The 20546-nt window shown below is 32.7% G+C and overlaps 2 protein-coding genes across 3 annotated transcripts in view; one reads left to right on the plus strand and one right to left on the minus strand.

Moving 5' to 3' along the window:
- The window catches only part of LOC110039433 (protein BREAST CANCER SUSCEPTIBILITY 2 homolog B-like), a 28637-nt gene extending 13026 nt beyond the window's left edge, over positions 1 to 15611 (minus strand). Inside the window, exon 1 of the mRNA XM_020744490.1 lies at positions 15526 to 15611. Coding sequence (XP_020600149.1) covers positions 15526 to 15611 — 86 coding nt within the window. The remainder of the gene's footprint in view (positions 1 to 15525) is intronic.
- LOC110026862 (peptidyl-prolyl cis-trans isomerase FKBP20-1) overlaps positions 5606 to 20546 on the plus strand; it is a 28548-nt gene continuing 13607 nt past the window's right edge. Inside the window, exons 1-2 of one of the 2 annotated variants that reach the window (XM_020728085.1) lie at positions 5606 to 5748; positions 6262 to 6331. The gene's annotated coding sequence lies outside the window, so the exon portion shown is untranslated. The remainder of the gene's footprint in view (positions 5749 to 6261; positions 6332 to 20546) is intronic. The other variant, XM_020728166.1, reaches the window with a different exon arrangement.

A 20546-nucleotide genomic window follows, 5' to 3' on the forward strand; every position in this document is an offset into this window, starting at 1 on the left:
GCAGAAGGTCTACCACTGGGAATGTGTTTACTCTTGGTGGATGGCCCATATGTTGGAAATCAACAATTCAGTCTATTGTGACATTATCTACAACTGAAGTTGAGTACATGGTAGTAGCTGAAGCTGCTAAAGAAGCCTTATGGCTTGCTGGGGCAGTAAAGGAACTGGACATTGAGCAAGGTGGAGTTCAGTTGCATTGTGACAGTCATAGTGCTATTTATCTGGCTAAAATCAGGTGTACCATGCGAGAACCAAGCACATTGATGTCAGATATCACAAGATTAGAGAATTGATTGCTTCTGGGGAGATACTGTTGCAGAAGGTTCATACTGATAAGAGTGCAGCTGATATGTTGACCAAGTCAGTTACCATCAACAAGTTCTTGCATTGCTTAGACTTGTTGAATGTCTGCAGTTACTAGAGAAGCATGATGACCCAACCCGCTTCTGGTATGAAAGTAACTCCATGACATATTTCTCCTAAGGGGCTGGATATTCGCCAAGGTGGAGAGTTGTTAGATATGACTCATATACCATAATTGGACAGTGCTAAATCAGGAGCGGAGCAAAGCGAAAGATTCTGTCCAAATCAGGGGAGCTTCCTTATGTGGGTTGGGTGTGTGGTACAGGGGTAATTTGGTAATTATATATTATACCGAAGGTTTCCTTTTTATGTACCTTCTAGGGTTATAAATTAGGCTTGTATGTAGCCTTAAGGATTATCTCTGAATCTCTAAATTCTGTACTTTTTCTCAATTAGTGAAATGCCGCCGCTCTGCTCCCGAGGACGTAGGCATTTTTGCCGAACCTCGTTAAATCTCTGTGTTCTTTTAAATTTGTGTCGATTAGTGTTTTTCTTCGCCCTAATTTCTCAACAAACATGTCGACCCATAATTTGCACTTGTCGATTCCTAAATGAATTAATGTGTAGTACCTACTAGCTTGGGACTTGGCTAGTATCTCTAATGGCATTTACACTAAATAAATGGTTCCCACTTGTGTTGACTCATTCATTTGCTCATAGTTCAATAATTCAGCACCCATCAATTCTTCTATCAATTTCTTCCCATTGAAAATTTGTTTTATGCCGCTTGTCGGCCTGATGATAGCTCATCTCCACTTTTTTTACGTCATAAAAATTTGTTCCCATTGATATGCCATGCAAAACCCACATATTCATGGTTAGAAGCTTCATTGGAAGTCTTCATATCTTAACATCTCCGTTAACCCCTCATACGGCATTTGCCTCTTCCATTACATCAAACACCCCCAACAATAATCTTTAGCTCAACAAGTTTTAAGATGTCCACATTAGAGCTCTAATATGCTACAACTGACTTCTCAAAATCATGCCCCATTCTATATCAGACAAAATGTATTGTGAATCCTTTGTTCTTGACCATATGTTATAATAGGACGAGAAGTAGGGATGTTAACGATTCAATTCCAAGCCGGGTTAGGTTCGACTAAAAAAAAAATTTGCTCCAAAATTTTAGCTCGTGACTTAGCTCTTTTATTTTTATCTGATCTCGATTCAAGCCAAAATTTGAATCAACTTTCAAACGATTAATGATCTTCGAGCTATATTCGCTAAATTTACGTTCTTAACCTCACTAGGGCTGCTAACCATCCGATTTCAGTTAAAAAAAATTCAATTCAAAATTTTAGGTCGTAGCTCGGCTTGTTAATTTCAATCTGAGCCAAAATTCTAATCAATTTTGAGTGATTAATGATCTTCAAACTAAATTTACAATCCTAACAAGAAGTTCCCTCACATGTTATTCATTCTGCTATAAAAAATCTAACAAAAGTATACAAAGCATCTTGGATACTATAGCTTACCATTTTTATCCTTCAGATGTCAGCTGTATAACCCAATGGGCATCACATCACGCCTTCTCAGCAGATAATCAAATTTTTATCATTTAAATCTTAGAACTCTTATTAATAACTCAACCCTAAGGGAAAATTAAAATTAGATTATCCCTCATATTCTAATATCTCTTTGTACCTCCAAGTAGCAGCTTAATGCATATTAAACTCAGCCATTTGAAAAATCATATCTTCATTATCTTCTTCTTTGGAGTCTAGAAGTTGCCATTTTGAATGAAGTTATGGCATCTCTTTCTCAGTGACATATATGCTTAATGTCTCAATTTATCTTTTATTCATAATAAGGTAAAGAGTCTCCCCAATTGGAGCGATTATTGTATCAAGACACCGGACGCAAATTTGCATCTGAAGTCAAGTAGGAGTGTGCCACGTATCAAGTTGGTCATGGAGTCTAGAAGTTGCCATTTTGAATGAAGTTATGACATCTCTTTCTCAGTGACATATAAGCTTAATGTCTCAATTTATCTTTTATTTATAATAAGGTAAAGCCAATTGGAGTGATTACTGTATCAGGACACCAGACTCAAATTTGCATCCGAAGTCTAATGGGAGTGTGTCACATGTCAAGTTGGCCTCACTGTAATACACTGGTTGGGTAGGTTTTTAAGAGGGGTGGGGCCTACTTGCCACGTGACACACTCTTACTGGACTCTAGACACAAATGTAATAGTTTTTCCACCAATTGGCATTCCATTTAATAATAAAAAAAGGTTTAAAACATAGCAACCAATTCTTATGCATATACATGCCTCATATCAAAGCTCTTATTTTTACATTAATGCACCTTTCTCTATGTATGAAAAGCTGAATGTACATACATAGCACCCAATTCTTATGTATTTACATTTCTCACACCCATACTTTGTTTTTTTTCAGTTAATGCCCCTTTTTCTGTGTATGAAAAGTTGAATTTTTGTAATGCACCTTTTCATACACAGGGAAAAGTGCATGGGAAGTAAAAAATCAAATTTTGGTTGTGAGATATGCAAATGCATGAGAATGTATGTAAATTTACGAAAAAAAATGGTGTATTAACACTTGGTTGAAAAAATGTTGCTCATACATTTTGCATGTTTTTATTATGATAACATTTTATTTCATAGGATATTGGTCTATAAAGTAGAGTAAATTGAAAATCTATGTGAGAATATATGTAAACTTAACTCTATGTAGCATACATTATACTATCTTAAAAGTTATAAACTAAATTTATGGCATGTATTCAAAGGATCAATACATATTTGATGCAAAAAAAGAATTTTCAGAATTGAATGTTACAAAATATATTATAACCTACCTAAAAGATAGAAATACAATTATATTATATGGACTTGAAAACAAAAATGATTTTAGTTTTAAAAAACTAGGTCTTTATTTCTAGAGATTTCTTTCTTACAATATACTTGAATTGAATAAGTATATTTTATTTCAAGATGCATGTTACTAATAAGGGTAAGCATTTGTGATTAAGTACATCATATGTGAGATTATATCTTAATAGGACACAATTAAAATAGTGCCTTCTTCCCTTTGGCCTCTATCTTCGTCCAGTTTCTTTTTTGCCTTAGGAAGGGGCAACGATACAAATAGCACAAAGACGCTTCTCAGCACTTGGAGCATCATTTGAAGACTTTTGAGGGTTTGTCATGAAGGAATTCTAAGAGCCATCAGACTAAAACACGCAACCGCAGAAGCAAGGGTGATAGCAAAAGTGTCGATAATGCCCCGTTTATAAGTACTATGAGCACAGAAATTCAAGCCTTGATTATTAAATAAATGAATCTACTTTTACATTTAATATTTTTATTCTTATTGTGATTGCCGCTTTCAATAAATTAGAGATGAGGGAACTAAAAGGTGTACATCAGACTTGGGTCTGCACGAATCTCAAGGATCTCTAATAGACAAAAAGTACAAAGGAGTACAGCTGAAGAGGGCCCACAAGCGGAAGACTAAGAGCCCGTGGAAGAAAAATCAAGGGCCCGCGAGTGGAAGACCAAATATTGATCATCGAAAGACTAGGGTCTAGCATCATAAGGCTAAGCATTCATTATCGAAATACTGAAAGACCTGTCTGACTAGGTGCAACCCCTCTGATCCAAGGTTGAAGGTCGACCAAATAATTGCCTCTGAATTAAAGACTAAAGCCTATTGAACTGAGCAGGGGCATCAATCTGCCTCTTGTCATAACCCAAGTCAAGGGAAGAATGCAACATCCCCTGTTATTCTGTAGACTTGAGAATTCTCACTAGAGGCCGATAACTGGCCATCACATAGTTACACAGAGCATCCCTTAAGATCACCCTGTCGAGGAGTAAGTAATCTATCAGATTACAATGATTCACCCTTTGTCTGATAACCTAACATTGTTCTGTCGACATGAGTTTCTTATCTAATGATCATAATCAACAACAAGACTAGCATAGCTGACCGACAAAACTAAGTCAATCCAAACAAGTCTCACCAACTCAAAGACCATCAAAGGCCAACCAACAATCTTGATTCAACGAAGCCGAAAGAGCAGGTCTTACCATACAAAAACCGAACAACCTAAGCCAATCTGGCCATAAGGTAACCAAACCGAATGCCTACACTTGTAAAATGTCTAAAGTACCCTGTAAGGCCCCCATTAAAGCAAGGTCAATATGTAACTTCTTATATTGTACTATCTCTTCTATAAATGAAGGGATCATTTTCTCATAAAAGACTAATCAACAATTTCATTCATGTTCATTATTGTGCACTTCCCTTCTTATACATATATGAACCCCGCCAACCAACAGGCCAAGACTTGCGAATCAAACACAAAAAATAGAGTGCAGAAAATAAAGAGAATGATTTATGTGATAGTTTAGTGAGTTTGATCAAAGAATGCATTAGAAAAATAGCATCAACAATATAGTATTAAAGCATATAAATCTATATAAAATAATTATTTTTCTATTTGGTTAGGAGGAGCAGCGATTTGTGAAGAATGCAATATAGCAACAAATAAAAGAGAATATTGTACCATGATGAAGAAAAAGCTATATTTAAAATTTAGGGGAATTTATAAACATATCACGCAATTCTCATGCTACACTAAATTTTATTTTTATATTTATACCATCCCAATATTTCGTATCACATAAAAATCACTATTTTAATTTTTTTAAAAATATTTAAATAAGAAAAATATACTTTTTCATGCATAGCTAAGATGACATATATATAAAAAATTGAACTATAGGAACTATATATATAAATAAATAAGAATAACATGATATGTATGAATAACATCCTAAAATTTAATGTACTAGTTTTTTTTATTCATTAAATGAAATTTAAGAGGATTTGTCGATAATATTATTATTATTTTTTAATTTTAAAAAGAGTTTAAATATTTTGAATAAATTTTAAATTATTAAATTTATTTTAACATTAATTTAATTAAGAAAAAACTTATCTAAATTTATATTATGCAGTTTTAAAAATAAATTTTATAATTTTAAATTCATTTAAGAAATTGCTTCAATTTTATTAAATGAAAAAAATAATATAATTGCAATTACTATTTTTGGATATTCTGCTAATTTGCGTTTGAATTTGTAAAAATAACTAGATAAGTTATTTGAAGTTAATGCAACTGCTTGTTTCCTGGTCCTACGCTTTTTTTTCCTGTAGTTGCTGCTATTTTGCAGCTGTATTGCATTTATTTTATATAAAGCTTGATTAACCGAGAAACATTTTTTAATTTTCACTTTTTTCCTCTGTCAGAAAAAAAGGGTTCTTTGCCCTAAAAGGCAAGAAGGGGACGGCAGGAGGAGAGATCAAGAGTGCCGGAGCTGGCTAAGGATTCTCCGGCGATACCGCTTCGGTAAATTCTTGCATTTCATTGTACTCTTTTTCATTTCCATTTGTCTGGCGAAGCTTCTGCTGCATCTATTTTTGTAATTTCGCCGGAGGAAATGAAGAGAATGTAGAATGCTAGAAAGGGGGAAAAATGACATTTGGTCTAAAAAAATTGATTTGATGCCACATACAATAATCTACAACGAAAATGATTGCATTTAATTCTCAATTCTTAATGTGTAGTTGAAATAAGTAACTTTGCTCGATTCATGTTGAAATCTTACATTTGGATCCGACTGAGGATGTTTTCCAGGTTCAGAATTGCCACTCCCTAGAAAGGTTTGGTTAATTTAAACATCACAAGAGGTTTGGTAATGGGAACTAGTTTTTATTTTTATGTTTTTGAATTTGAGCACCTTATGTTTAAGTGAAGGACATAGTTGTGTTGGTCTAGTTTTATGATTCTGAATAAAAGACATTTTTCCCTACCTCAGGATGTAGACAATTCACTTAAGTCTTAATTTTCAATTTTTGATAGGTATGATACAATTTAAGATGACCTGCGTTTAGATTAATTTCGGGAGGCCCTCAGGAATGAACTTTTTGTGGTCAGCTTTTGAATCCTCCACCATTTATTAATGGTCCTTTATTCTTTCTTTTTTGTCTTTTTGCATAAAATTTCAATCATTTTGCCTTGTATTTGTCAATTTTCTTTCTATTCCACTTGCAATCTATCTACTTTCTTTATTGGTCCTACTTTTGTCTTTTATTGTATTTTGCTCAATTAAGTAACATTGATTTTTTATTACCTTAATATTAATAGGTGTTAATTACATTATATGTGTAGTATACATATTTCATACACATCCCTTCTAGTTCTACCATAAATTCATTCAACATTATTCTATCCATCGTACTCAATTTAGTTTATGCAACTTCTTTGTTGATTAGCCATCAAATCTACGTGACATATTTGATATAGTTCTAGTTTTATAAATTTTAATTTGATTCTCCATAATAATTTCTTTTCAAATAATATTTTTTAAAAATTACTTTTATATTCATCTTGCTTTTATTTTAAATGTTATGTTTTCTTCTAAATTCACATATTGTATTATAAATTTAAGGTACATAAACCTTTCACATGTAGGCTCTGCTTGTTGTTGCTAACATTAACTATTTTTTCTTCCAGAAATATTAAATTGTCATCATTAATTTCATATACCCTGATTTGCATATCTTCTACCAAATTTTGTTCTACTAATGCACATATTTTAACAAGTTTATCAACTATGCTTAAAATTCTCTTAGTGGTCTCACCTTGTAGTTGTTTTTGTTTTCAAAAAGAATAACCTTCTAGTAGGCATCTTTGTGTCCAATACAAAATAATGTTTACTTAACATTGATCTTCAATGTAGTTTTATTGTATTTGGAAATTCCGTAACAATTACTTCTGATGCTAGTGTTTGCTTTATCAACATGTCTTTAATAGTTTCAAAATTCCTTCAACACAATTTTTCTCTTTACTACTATATATTCAATTTTCATGACAGTCAATTACATATACTTTGAAGATCTTTGATAGTTGTGTTAAGTTTGTATCACTTCTCTATAACCTTTTGCATAATTTCTATGGCATAAAAGTTACATCTATTATTTATTTTATTGCCCTAAATCAAACAGATTATCTAATATGAATGCTCTTTAAGTTCATGTTCTAGTACTCTCATTCATTGTTTTATTCTATTACTTATACGTTTGATTCTTCTATACTTATCATAATGTTGCAATTGATTAAAGAAGAAACAAATTCCTTTCTAAACTATATGCATCATGTTAGTGTTTAGGTTTAATTAGAGAATGATTTACATGCTAACAACAATTCTTATGTTATTACATGTCTAACACTTAAACATTAATTTTTACACTTACAACACTTTACCTATGTATGAAACAGTGTATGCTATTTTTAAGAAGGTAATAATAATGGTATTTTCAATGTGATATTAAATATTTGACTATTATAAATGTAAAAAATTAAGTTTAGGTGTTAGAGATGGAAATATATAGGAAATTGTGTGGTATGCATGTAAATACCTTTTAATTAAATTGAATTGTTGGAGAGACTACATTAGCCTCTCTCATGATTCTTCAAATTGTAATTACTACAATTAATCATCCTCACTTAGCTATATGTTACATTTGGCTTTCCATTCTTCCCATAACTGACTTTTCAAACTATCTTGTACTTCAACTTTAGAAGCAATAACACCCATCCTCATTTGATAACTATCATTTTATCACTAACTCTTTTTTGTTTGCTAATTTTATCTTTTAACTCTACTATTTATCATATTGATTGTATTCCTATTGTTTACCTTCTCAACATACAAACATCCTTATAATGTTTCGAATTTCTTTAATTTTTTTTCTTACAAGTTCCTCAACTTAATACATGATTTTCATTCTTTTATAATTTCACCTTTCTAGTTTACTGAGTTTGAAACTCATGCTTGTTTGGAATTGCTTTCAATTTTTATTCTTTGTTCTATTATGTTTATTTTTTGATATGGAATAAAATATGTTTAATATCTTAAATATAGGTTATTTTTATTTTTCTTGAATGTTACATTAGTTGATTTATTTTGTGGTTTGGAAGATGGCTGTGTCATTGCGGCTTGAGGTGTCTGTGGACCAGGCAAAAAAATGTTGTCTTTAAAATGGGGCTAGCCTGTGGAAGCGCGGGGTTGGCAGATAGTGAGCATGGGACTAGCTGATGACTGTTGTAAATCTGGCTTGACGCACAAGGTCGAGTGGCTGGGAGTTACAATTTTGAAAATAATGCAAGCATTTAAAAGTCAAGTATTAACTAAATATGTTTTTTCTAAATTTTTTCAAACAAAACAAAAGACATAATTAAAAATTGATGCAAAACAAAATCTTAATCAACATTGCTCACTTTATACCATACTTTGAGTTAGGGTATGTGCTTCTTTATATTTGATGCCATTGCCAACCTTTCTCTATGTATTTGTTTGTTGTAGACCCTGTGTGCTATGGTGCAAGGCATCACGTGCAAGCCACTAATAGGCTACATGTGTTGCATGCAATTGTGTAAGGCATCATGTGTAGGTTAAATGCAAGCCAAATGATGATGGATGGGTGGGCTGCTAGCATTTTTGTCCACGTGCCCAACCACAAATCTTTAGGGCTAGAAAAGTAAGGGTGCTATAATGTGCTGCATGGAATCAAGGCCTAGAAACCAAAGGTTCAACTGCATCTTGTGCTAGTAAGTTCCTTGAAACGTAGATGGTGAACAATATTATGCCACTTGTGGGAGCCGCAATGGCAAACTGTTACCCACTTATATCCTAACGACAAGTTGGTTGGGTTATGTGTTGCCACTTCTAGTGTGCATTAGAACTGAAAAGTATTGAATTATGACTAATTGCATGGAACATCAACTTTCAACCTTTCCTATTTCGGGATTTGCAACCTTATGGGATTAGCATTGCCTAAGCTAGATATAGCGGTGTGCTTTTTTTGGTCAAAACTGAAAATTGAATAAAACCAGGCTCATTTGGTTGATTCAGTTTGGTTTTAAATTATTTATTGAAGTTTATTTTAAAATTTGCATTATTTGGTTTTTACTTTTCGGACCTGTTTTGACCATCAAACCAAAAAAATTAAAAAATAAAATAATATTAGGATTAAGAAATTAAATTCACTTAGATAGTATATTGAGTATATAACTTACTTATTTGGGTTAGTTTGAATCTTCTAATTTGAATAGTTGGGCGAGGAGATGAAATGAGATATGAAATTTCTAATTTTGAAATTGAACCGTTATTTTTATTAATTTTAAGCTTAATACTAAATTTCAGTTTGTGGTTTGGATTTGTTTTTGTAGAAGTTTAGTTGGTTCTGTTTTCTGAATTTTGGATTTCAGTTTCACTTTTTACTAATTTTTGAACTGATCATCCAAATCGACCGATTACACCCCCCGGCTAGAAAAAATATGAACGGTCAAACAATGAGCAAGCTTACCTTGTGTATTTAATGTTACAGATGGTATTTTCTTTTTGCTTTCTAGATGGTTATTCTTAATTTGGGTAATGAACTCTAATTCAGCCATTTGAGTTAGAGGAACTTTTGCAAATTTTTTCATGGCGTGTTCTATGTTCTTTGTTGCTTTTTTCAAGTTTATCTGAGGGTTTGTGTTGTAGGAATTCAAACTAAATTAAAAAGATTAAGCTTTCTCTAACATATTGACATTTGTAACCTTATGAACATTTTGCAAGCCACCTTATTTCTGGCGTGCTTGTAACCTGTAATCACTAATCCAATATAAATTCATTGTGATCATGTTCATATTTTTAATGGGTGGTTTTAGGATTTTGGAATAACAAGTGGAGGGCATTGGATATCTTGTTTTTTTTTTCTTTTTCTCCAAATCTCTCCATGAAATGGCCTACCTGAGTGATTCGGCTTTTTTAAGTTTTCCTGCCAAGAAAAAGTTCGGTTAGGTCAACACTAGCATAGGCTAGCCAAACTAACTCTATGTAGAGTTAATACTTGCAAGTTCATGATTTGACATTCTACACTGGCAAGCTTATTCTATTTAGGACAACTCAATTATTTCTGTTATTTGGCGGATCAGTAGATTCATTTATATATAGATACATCCTTTAAGCCACTAGAGCTTTATCTTTAGAGTTCATTATTAATGACTTAACATTTTTTTTTTGTTTTTGCTTGTTTCTTCAGTGTCTGTAGTTTGTTGGTTATCTAAGAAATAAAAACATCTTGCATGATTGTTTGTGGGTCATTGACTCGAGCGAAGCTCACTGAGGCTGCCATGATTATATTGGCAGAATGGTACACTCTTTGAAATTATTTGAAACGCATTACCATGCTTCATTATTTTCTCTCTCGTGAGATGCTGGGTACTCATCTGAACATCAAAATTGACAGGCAGACACATAGTACTTGTCCTTGTTCTCCAGTTTGTGTGTTTTAACTTCTATTTCTGTACTTTGTCAATTACAAATCTGCCCTAGTAAATTGCTAGTATTCATACTGCTGCTTAAAGCAGTGTTGGCCATTGAAACAACTGATATCAGCATTTCAATCTTCGAGCCGTCCTCTTGTCAAATTAAACTATATTTATTTTTAGTCAATTTTATTCAAGAAATTGTTTTTCATGTTTCGAGCATTGAGCATTATTATCAACCTAAACTATAGGACAAAAGTTGGTTATAAAGATTTCTCTGCTAGGTTTATTGATATGAAGCTCATTGAAGAAAAAAAAATATGTGATCCATAGGATTGGGACCAGTCACTTCCCAATCCTTATTTTGACTTCTATTCCAAATCCTTTTCCGGAAGACTTCATTCCAATTCGTTTAAGTGGACTCACATGTAGGGCTGTGAATTTAGCTCGAAGATCATTAATTGCTCGAAAATTGAATTAAATTTTGGCTCGGATTGAAAAAAAAGAGCCGAGATACTAGCCAAAATTTTGGGTCGAATTTTTTTCAGGTTGATTTTGTCGGATTGTTAACAAATTTGCTCTCATGGTACTTAGTCTTGTTAAGTTATATATTTTCTCGATGTTGTTGCTTATAGTTGTAGTTGGGTTTCATTTCTCGATGTTGTTGCTTATAGTTGTAGTTGGGTTTCATTTTAAAGCAGTGGAGACTGGAGATTTTATAGTTGAAGATCTATTTTTTATTGTATACAAAATACAAAATAGTCAAAATTTAAGGTCCTGATTGGCATCACTTTTGTTTTATATTCTTGTTTTTTTACTTTGTGTTTCTAAAAACATGTTTTATTAGTATAATTTTTATTTTAGTTTTTATTAACAAATCACCTCGTTTTTTAAAAATACTCAAAACCATCTAAAAGATGTTTTTAGTTTTTTTTTTTTTTTTTAACTACTAGCACAACAAAACATGTTTAATTCAAATCAAAATATAAACAAAATAAATAAAAATAAAAAATAGAAAAGAAAAAAAAATAAAAGTGATAAAAAATAGAGCTAAAGGGGTTGTGTGGGAGCACTTTTGATTTTTGTTTTTTTTTAATTTTGTTTTGTTTGTTTTTCTTTAAAACATAATTTTTTTGGTAGGATATAACTTTTTTTAGTTGTTTTTACAAGCACCCAAAATAACTTTTATATATTTTGAGTGTTTTTAAAAACAGACTAATTTATTTTTAAATAAAATAATAAAAACATACAAAAAATACATAAACAATTATGTTTTTAAAATAACTGCAGAAGCAAAAAAAGAAAGCAATCTAAAACAAGCCCCAAGTTTATTATGGCTAGAAGTGTGAATTGCGTGCTCGAACTTGACTTTTTAATACAGTTTAAAATTAGGTTAACTTGTTTGCATGTGTTAATGCTTTGCACTTAATTTGGGCGGTAAATGTTGTTTGCATGTTACTTTCTTTTAATCAAATCTGGCCTCACATAACTTCCTTCTTCTATAAATAGAAACATATGACTTAGTTAATTTTATACCTTGAAACTCTTAGGGGTAGGAAGACTTCACTTGCTTTATGTGTTTTAGAGTTTTTCATTTCTTCAAATAAGCCTTTAAGTATTTTGATTTCTTATATTTTATATTTTTATTTTTATTTTTATGTGTCTTTGTATTTATTCAAGTTTTAATCTAAGTTTCATTTATAACATTTTGAGTCCATTTTCTACTTGATGTATATTATATAAAGTCTTTTAAATTTGTCCCAAAATCCGACAACATTTCGGTAGCCTCCTGGCGTCATCCCCTGTGGGGGTTTGCTTCGAGAATCTATGCCTGCCCACCATGCCATGAAAGACATCCATGATCAGTGTCATGAGACACTGCAATCGAAATATTTAAACCTACCACGCCAAGAAGGACACGCATGAGATACATGTAATCATACTTCACAATACAAATTTTCTCATTACGTCGTGAGAGTCACCTAAAAGTTTTCTTTGCTACACTAAGAAAAACATGCACGAGTTCCGCTTGTCGCACCAAACTCATCACAAAAGGATTGCGCTGCAAAAGGTGCATATGAATTTCCCTCGTCACGCTAAGAAAAACACACATGAGTTCAGTTCATTGCGCCAAATGCATTGCAAAAGAGAATTGCATCGCAAATGTCGCCTATGACTTTTCCTTAGCCACACTAAAAAAATGTGAGTTCTGCTTGTTGCATCAAATACACTGCGATTGGTTTTAGAAGTTGAAAAATACCATCTTTTTTACCTTTGTAGACCGATAATGGGAGGGAGATGAATTCGTATGAATTTCTCGATACAAATTGCACTCACTCCCCCACTTTTCAGCCATTTACATACTCACACATATACATGTTCTTAAACAAGATTTATATTACTTTTCTTACCAATTTTTTTTGTTTAAAGCTATCCCATCCAACGTCATACTTAAATACATCATTCAAAAGTACAAAATGTAAATCATTCAAAAAACATAGATCTAATATATTCCTCGTTTTACCTCTGATTTCACATAAATGATTATTTGAACAACACATTTTGTGTAAATTTAATCGACCTGCCGAACAACAACAATAAACTTTATAGAACCTTAAATATAATTACTTCCCTGTTTTACCTTGCCTGTCATGTTGGCGGGGCCATTGAGAGAGTTGAGGGAGGAAAGTTCAGCTACTGGGAGGGTCGCCGCAGTTTGGACAAATTGAACAGAGATTGCTGTGGAGCAGGAAGTTGGGAGCAAGTTTTGTTGGGATCGGTGAGAGAAATGGAGGGTTTATTGGGAGCTAAGGTCAAGTGGAGGGATTTTCTGTGTAGAAGGGATGAGAGGAAGAGAGGGCTTATTGTGAGTGGTTTCTCGTGGGACCAGGGAGAAAGGGGGAGAGTTGGATGTGTGAGAGAGCAGATTGTTAGCTTCTCATCAGTGTGAGAGAGGAGTGGAGTCCGAGATAGAGTGATGGGAGAAGATCTTTGGGTAGGTTGGCTTGAGGGAGCAGAAATGAAAAGAAAAATGGTCAGTTGGAGGGTTTTTGGGTAGGTTGGCGTGAGAAAGAAGAAAAGAGGAAAAGTGAGAGGGGAGTGGTAGTTTGGTGTGAGAACTGATAGAGAGAGCAGGTTAGATAGGATTTTTTTTTAAAATTACTATTATCCTTATGTGATGTTGTGTGCTTTTATTGATTGAAAAATGTGATACATGGGTATGAAGTGACTTAGGCGGTGCGCTTGCCATGGATAGAATGGGAAGGGTTTTGAAAACTTTTTTTATAAACTTTTATTTAACATGCCTTGATTTACGTATTGTCAATTGTACCCAAAATATGACTATATGGGTGTTCTTCCTTAGCAAAATCATTACTTCAGCATGCTCGCGTTGCCCATTTTACGATTAGTGGTCATTTGAGCGACTTTATTACCGATCGAGACAATTAGAGTTTAAATTACGAGTGTCACTTTGCCATTGGACATCTGGATTCGTAGTTTCCTTAGTGAGGATAGCTTGGATCTTTAGATCGTGATGTTATACAATTTTTTTGGATTTAGTGCATCGCGATTAGAGGATCTGACAGAAGCAGTTCCAAAGCTCTTTATAGAAATTGAATATCTGTCCCCGGTTATTTCTAACATGACCAAGGATTTATTTTTGTACAATTTTTTGTCATTCTATTATGCCTTTTTGTCATTCTTACCACCAATGGAGGCTCAATCAGATATGGCATCTTACTAGTAGGTAGCTTGATTTATCAAGAAAAACAAGTTTATTTGACTGTTATAATTCTCGACATGATATTCTGTGTTTTCAAAAACATTTCGAATTTATAATTTTTTAATGTTCAAGAAATTCTATCTTGACATTATATTTGCGTTTGGATTCACATTCATGTTTGTGGAGCATTTAGCTATCTGGAGTACCCTTTATTTTTCATGGAGAGAGAATAACTCATTGTTATGCAGCTCTCATAGGTGACATCCACTTTAGAGTGAAAAATGGTGCACATTTTCTTCTTTACTTATTAGTTGTTGATAGTTTCCATTTAGTATATCAGTCAGAAGTGAGTGATATTCCCAACCATTTGATCAAAGTCGATATAATTGATGGTGTTTACCATAGAGACATGTGTTTACTTCGTAGAGGGCAATCACTACGGGATGCTGATTATTTTATCAGCGGTGAACCGGTTGGTTGGTCCTTCATTATGGCCGATTTATAATTCTAGAGGTATGTAACCCTAACAGGATTGTGAGAAAATTTAATTTTCTCAGACAATTATTTATGATAGATTGTTCATCATTCCTGATATTATTGATACTGATCATGCGAGGTCCGTTAGCTTGAAGGCAAGGATGTACGTTGCAGCTATGACGTTGGCACATCTTCTTCAACTTGACACTGGTTCAAAATTTCGCAAAGCTTCATTAGATGATCTTGCATAGGTTAGCTACAATAGGTTAACTTGGGTGAGGTTGGCTTTTACAACTCTTATGGAATAAGGATCCGAAAGTATGAGCGTTAGTTATGGCTGCTGGGTCTTCACTGATGATAGAGGCCCCGTTGTTGAGCTTCATAGATGGACAATAGTACCGATAAATTTTGTTCTTTGCTCCATCTTTTTTGTTTTTGAATACCCAAATCACACAAATTTGATAATTTTTATTTACTCTCTGATCATAAGTATTTAAGGAAGATCAGAATCTAGTGGATGCAATCTTACTCTCCAATGGGACGCGGTCCAGAGATTCGTCTCAAATTCAAATAGAGGCACCGAGTCCGACTCTTAGGTGTAGACATACTCCTTTTGTAGAGATTCCTCAAGCTTCGAAAAATTGGTTGGAGTGCGTAGCTTCACAGGAGTTTCATAGACCTGAAAAGGTACCATGTCAACCTAGATCGTTTGTTGGTGTTAAGCACACTATGTCAGAGAGCTTTTTGAGGAAGATGCCCTTGGTATGATCGCTGTGTCAAAGGAAAATGAACTACCCACAGGGACAAAAAGGCCCTTATAATGTGCTGGTTACTCCACTCGAGCTGTCCCCTTAGGCTCAAATCTAAATAAATCATCTCTAGGGAATGAAAAAACAATCTCAAAGCTCTTTGACATGGTGTGCTCGACACCAACAAATGGTTTGGGTTCACATGATACCTTTTTAGGTGTATGAAACTCCTGTGAAGTTGGGCTCACCAGTCAATTTGTTAGAGCTTGAGGAATTTCTACGGTAGTACGATTGTGCCTGCGAGTCGGACTCGGTGCCTATGTTTGAATTGTAGACAGCTCCATGGGCCTCGCCCCATTGGTGGGGACGATCTCATTCACCAGGTTCTGATTCTCATTGACTCCTTATGATCAGAAAGCAAACAAAAATTATCAAATAGTGTGATTTAAGTATTCAAAAAGAAAATAAATTGAGCATAAAACAAAATTTACTGCATTGCTATCTGTTTGCCAAGCCTTATGTTGGGGTATTTGTTCTTGAATACCTAGCAGCCGTACATGAAACTCATACTTTCGGGTGATACACCAAAATAATATACTATTTTATGTATACATTTTATGTCTATTTTGGTGATATTGTATTTTAAAGAATGATATTTTCATGTTTTTGTTGCAGGAATATCAATTTTAGGCATTTGGAGCAAAAAATAGTAAAAAGAAGAAAATTTGGAGCCAAAATGAAAATTTTCATAATCCTGGCGCCAGATTGGTGTCTGAAGCACCATTTTCCAGAAAGCTGGCGCCGTTTTATAGTGAAGCGGCGCCAGAAGTGCCAGAATCCAGAGATCAACGTAGACTTTATTAGGCTGGCGCTAGAGGCGCCAGAATTGACGCTTAGACGCCATAAGCGTCAGAGACGAATTAAGATGGAGTAAGGCGGTTCGTGACTATTTTTAAGCGGTTTTTGAAGGCTTCAAACAATTCAAACGTCTTATGGAGTGGTTCAATGTATCTAGACATTTTGGAAGACTCTTTAATGAAGAGATATGTCTCTTGGATGAATAGACTTGTCTGTTGGTGTTAAAAGATGTGACTTTTGGGGAAAAATTTGGAGGAAATTTTGAATACCTTTTGAAAGAATGTTGGCCCTAATTCATCAACAGACAAAATTGATATTCCTATTTAAATTTAATCAATGTTCGTTATGCACTCTTAGAAGGTAAAAAATATGATTGCTTCTATTTGACACAATATAATTTTATATATCTATTTTAAATAATTTTAATTTCTTCACATTCCAGTATAGGGGAATGATGTTTTCTTAAATTTGAACTTTTCGTTTCAAAATTTTGTTTAGTTTTTATAAGTTTATTTTTGAAGTTTAGCAATTAGTTTAGTTAACTAAGTTCTTTTAATTGCATTTCATTTAGTGAACATTAAATTTTCTTTAGATTTGTTTTGCTTAAGTTTTATAGTTTGAATATTGTATTTGACGTTATAACCATAAGAATTTCCAACTCCCTATGGGATCGATACTTATAACTCCATTAGAGTCATTTATTACTTGAGCGATGCATACACTTGCGTTATTATTACTGGTTTGACAGCTTACAGATTTTAGAAGATAAAATTACTTATACTGAATTTATTTTTATTGAGATTGAACTGCATATTTACTATTAGTCCTAACAGACCATGCATCAAGTTTTTTGTGCAGTTGTCGGGAAGTAACATTAAATTACTTTATAATTAAGAACATTTTATTTGAACTGAAAAATTATTTGTAGTTTAATTAAATATTTTTATATTTTAGTGTGTTTGCTTGTTTTTATATTGCCTATTGTGTTTATGTATGCGTAGTTTAAGATCGGTAGGTTTAATACCTTACGATTCATAGTTAGAAAGAACAATTAGAAAAATTCAAAAATAACAAAAAAAGAGAGATAATTTAAACAAAATGACTTGCAACTTAAATAATTATGGAAATGAAAATGAACATCATCAGAGACCTTTAAGAGATTATGTTAATCCTACAACAGATGAAATTCATTACTCTGTACAAAACTCTGCTGTAGCTGTCAATTCATTTGAGCTTAAATCTGCTATTATCCAAATGATATAAAATAATCAGTTTGGAGGAACACCAACTGAAGATCCTAATTCACACCTTACAAGTTTTCTAGAATTGCGTGCTATATTTAAATATGATGAAGTGTCAAATGATGCCGTCAGACTTAAACTTTTTTGTTTTTCATTAAGAGATAATGCTAAGTTGTGGTTAAACTCGTTAGCACCTGGATCTATTAGAACTTGGAGAGACTTATCACAAAAATTTTTATCTAAATATTTTCTTTCATTGAAAACTGCTAAACTTAGAAATGATATTACATTTTTTGTCAGTTTGAAGGGGAATCAATTTATAAAACTTGAGAAATATTTAAAGATCTCCTTAGGAAGTTTTTGCACCATGCGTTGCCAGATTGATTAATAATTCAAACTTTTTATAATAGATTTGTTGGATTTTTATAATAGATTTTTTTTATAATAGATTTGTTGGATCTCTTAGATCAATAATTGATGTTGCTGTTAATGGATCATTATTGTCAAAACTATTTGTTGAAGCGTATTCTTTAATTGAAGAGATAACTACTAATAATTTTTTAATGACCCTCTTAGAAGGTAAATCCAAAAAGAATTGTTAGTATGTATCATTCTGATGCAATATCTATGTTGGCTGCTCAAATTGCTGCAATATCAAAGAAAATAAATAAATATGGAATGAATTATTCTCAGACACCTCCTGTGCTTGAGGAAAATTTATAGGGACAAATAATAGAATCTCAATCTTCGTATGAGACTTTAAATGCAATAAACAACCGATCAATAATCCTTATTCCAATTATTATAATCCTGATTGAAAAAATCAGCTGAATTTCAGTTGGAGTAACAATAACTCTAATGTTGTAAATCCATAATGGGGGAACAATGCTACAAACCTACTGGGAAACTCCAACAATCAAGGGAATTCGAACTACAAACCCTATTACCCTCAAGGTTTTAATAGCAATTTGCAGAGTAAAGATAATAAATTGTCAATGGAAGAATTAATATTGTAAATGAGAAGTTGATTACAAAGTCAAGGAGCTGCACTTAGAAACATGAGAAATTAATTTGGATGTATTGCTACTGCACTTAGCAATAGACCTCCACGAACATTGCCTAGGAATGTTGAAGTTAATCCTAAAGATCAGAACTAAGAGCAAATTAAGATTATTCAACTAAGAAGGGGAAAAGAATTGGAAACAAAAGTTCAAAAAAGTTGAAGTTAAAGTTGAAAAAGAAGGGGCGGAAAATGAAAAATCTAATGAAGATTTTTATTTTGAGTCAGGATATTCTATCAAACCAATGAAAATTATTGTAAAAAGACCACCACATCCATTTCCTCAAAGATTGGAATAGAAAAACAAAGATAATCAATTTAAATTTTTTTTTAAAATATTAAGAAAATTGACAATAAACATTTCATTTGTTGAAGCCTTGGAACAAATGTCAAGCTATGTGAAGTTTATGAAGGATATACTTAATAAAAAATGGAAGTTTTTAGATAATTAGACTGTTGCGCTTAGTGAGGAGTGTAGCGCTATAATTCAGAAAAAGCTTCCTGAAAAACTTAGAGATTCTGATAGTTTTACTATTCCTTGTGCTATTGGCGAAAGATTTTTTATAAAACTTTATATGATTTGGGAGCCAGTATTAATCTTATGCCTCTATCGATTTTCAGAATGTTTGGTTTAGGAGAAATTTGACCCACTACTGTAACTTTTCCGTTAGCTGATCGTTCGATTACCTATCCTAAAGGAGTTATAAATGATGTTTTGGTAAAAGTTGATAAATTTATTTTTCCTGTGGATTTTATTGTGTTATATATGGAGGAAGATAAAGAAATTCCTATCATTTTAGGAAAATAATTTCTTGCTACTGGAAGAGCTTTGATAGATGTGCAGAAAGAACAATTGACGATGAGAGTTAGCGATCAAGAGGTCGCATTTAATGTTGCAAAGTCAATGAGTTATCCAACAAAAGGAACAGAGGATGAATGCTTCAGAATGAAAATTTATGATTATTTAAGCAATGATTATTTCACGTATGCATTTGAAAAGAAAACTAAAAAAGAGTATTTGGAGTATGAGGATGAGATAATATAATTCAAGATGAATCTATGGAAGTGAGTAATGAAGAATTGGATTATGTTCAGGAACAATTTGAATTGTTAGATCTTATGGATAAGAACAAAAATTTGATTCCATCGATTGAGAAATCTCCTGAACTAGAAGTGAAAATACTTCATACACATATAAAATGTCTTTTTAAGAGATTTATCTACATTACCTGTTATTGTATCTTCATGATTAACTGAAGCACAAGAACAAAATTTGTTGGAAACTTTAAAAAGATATAAGAAAGTCTTTAGATGGACATTAGCTGATATTAAATGAATCTCAGTCATTTGATTTGTATGCACAGAATTTTATTGGAAGAACATCATGAACCAAAAGCTGATGACTCATGAACCAAAAGCTGATGACCTGATGACCCTCAAAGAAGATTAAACCTGATGATGAAAGAAGTTGTTAAGAAAGAAATTTTAAAATGGTTAGATGCGAGAATAATATATCCTATGTCAGACAGTGTTTGGGTGTGTCCAATTCACAGTGTTTCAAAGAAATGAGGTGCGACTATAGTGAAAAATGAAAATAATGAATTATTACCAACAAAATAAGTCACTGAATGACGAATATGCATAAATTAAAGAAAGTTGAATTCGGTCATCAGGAAAGATCACTTTCCTTTATCCTTTTTGGACGAAATGTTGGATAGGCT

This window comes from Phalaenopsis equestris, unplaced genomic scaffold (genome assembly GCF_001263595.1).
Source record: "Phalaenopsis equestris unplaced genomic scaffold, ASM126359v1 Scaffold000002, whole genome shotgun sequence".
Lineage (NCBI taxonomy): Eukaryota > Viridiplantae > Streptophyta > Magnoliopsida > Asparagales > Orchidaceae > Phalaenopsis > Phalaenopsis equestris.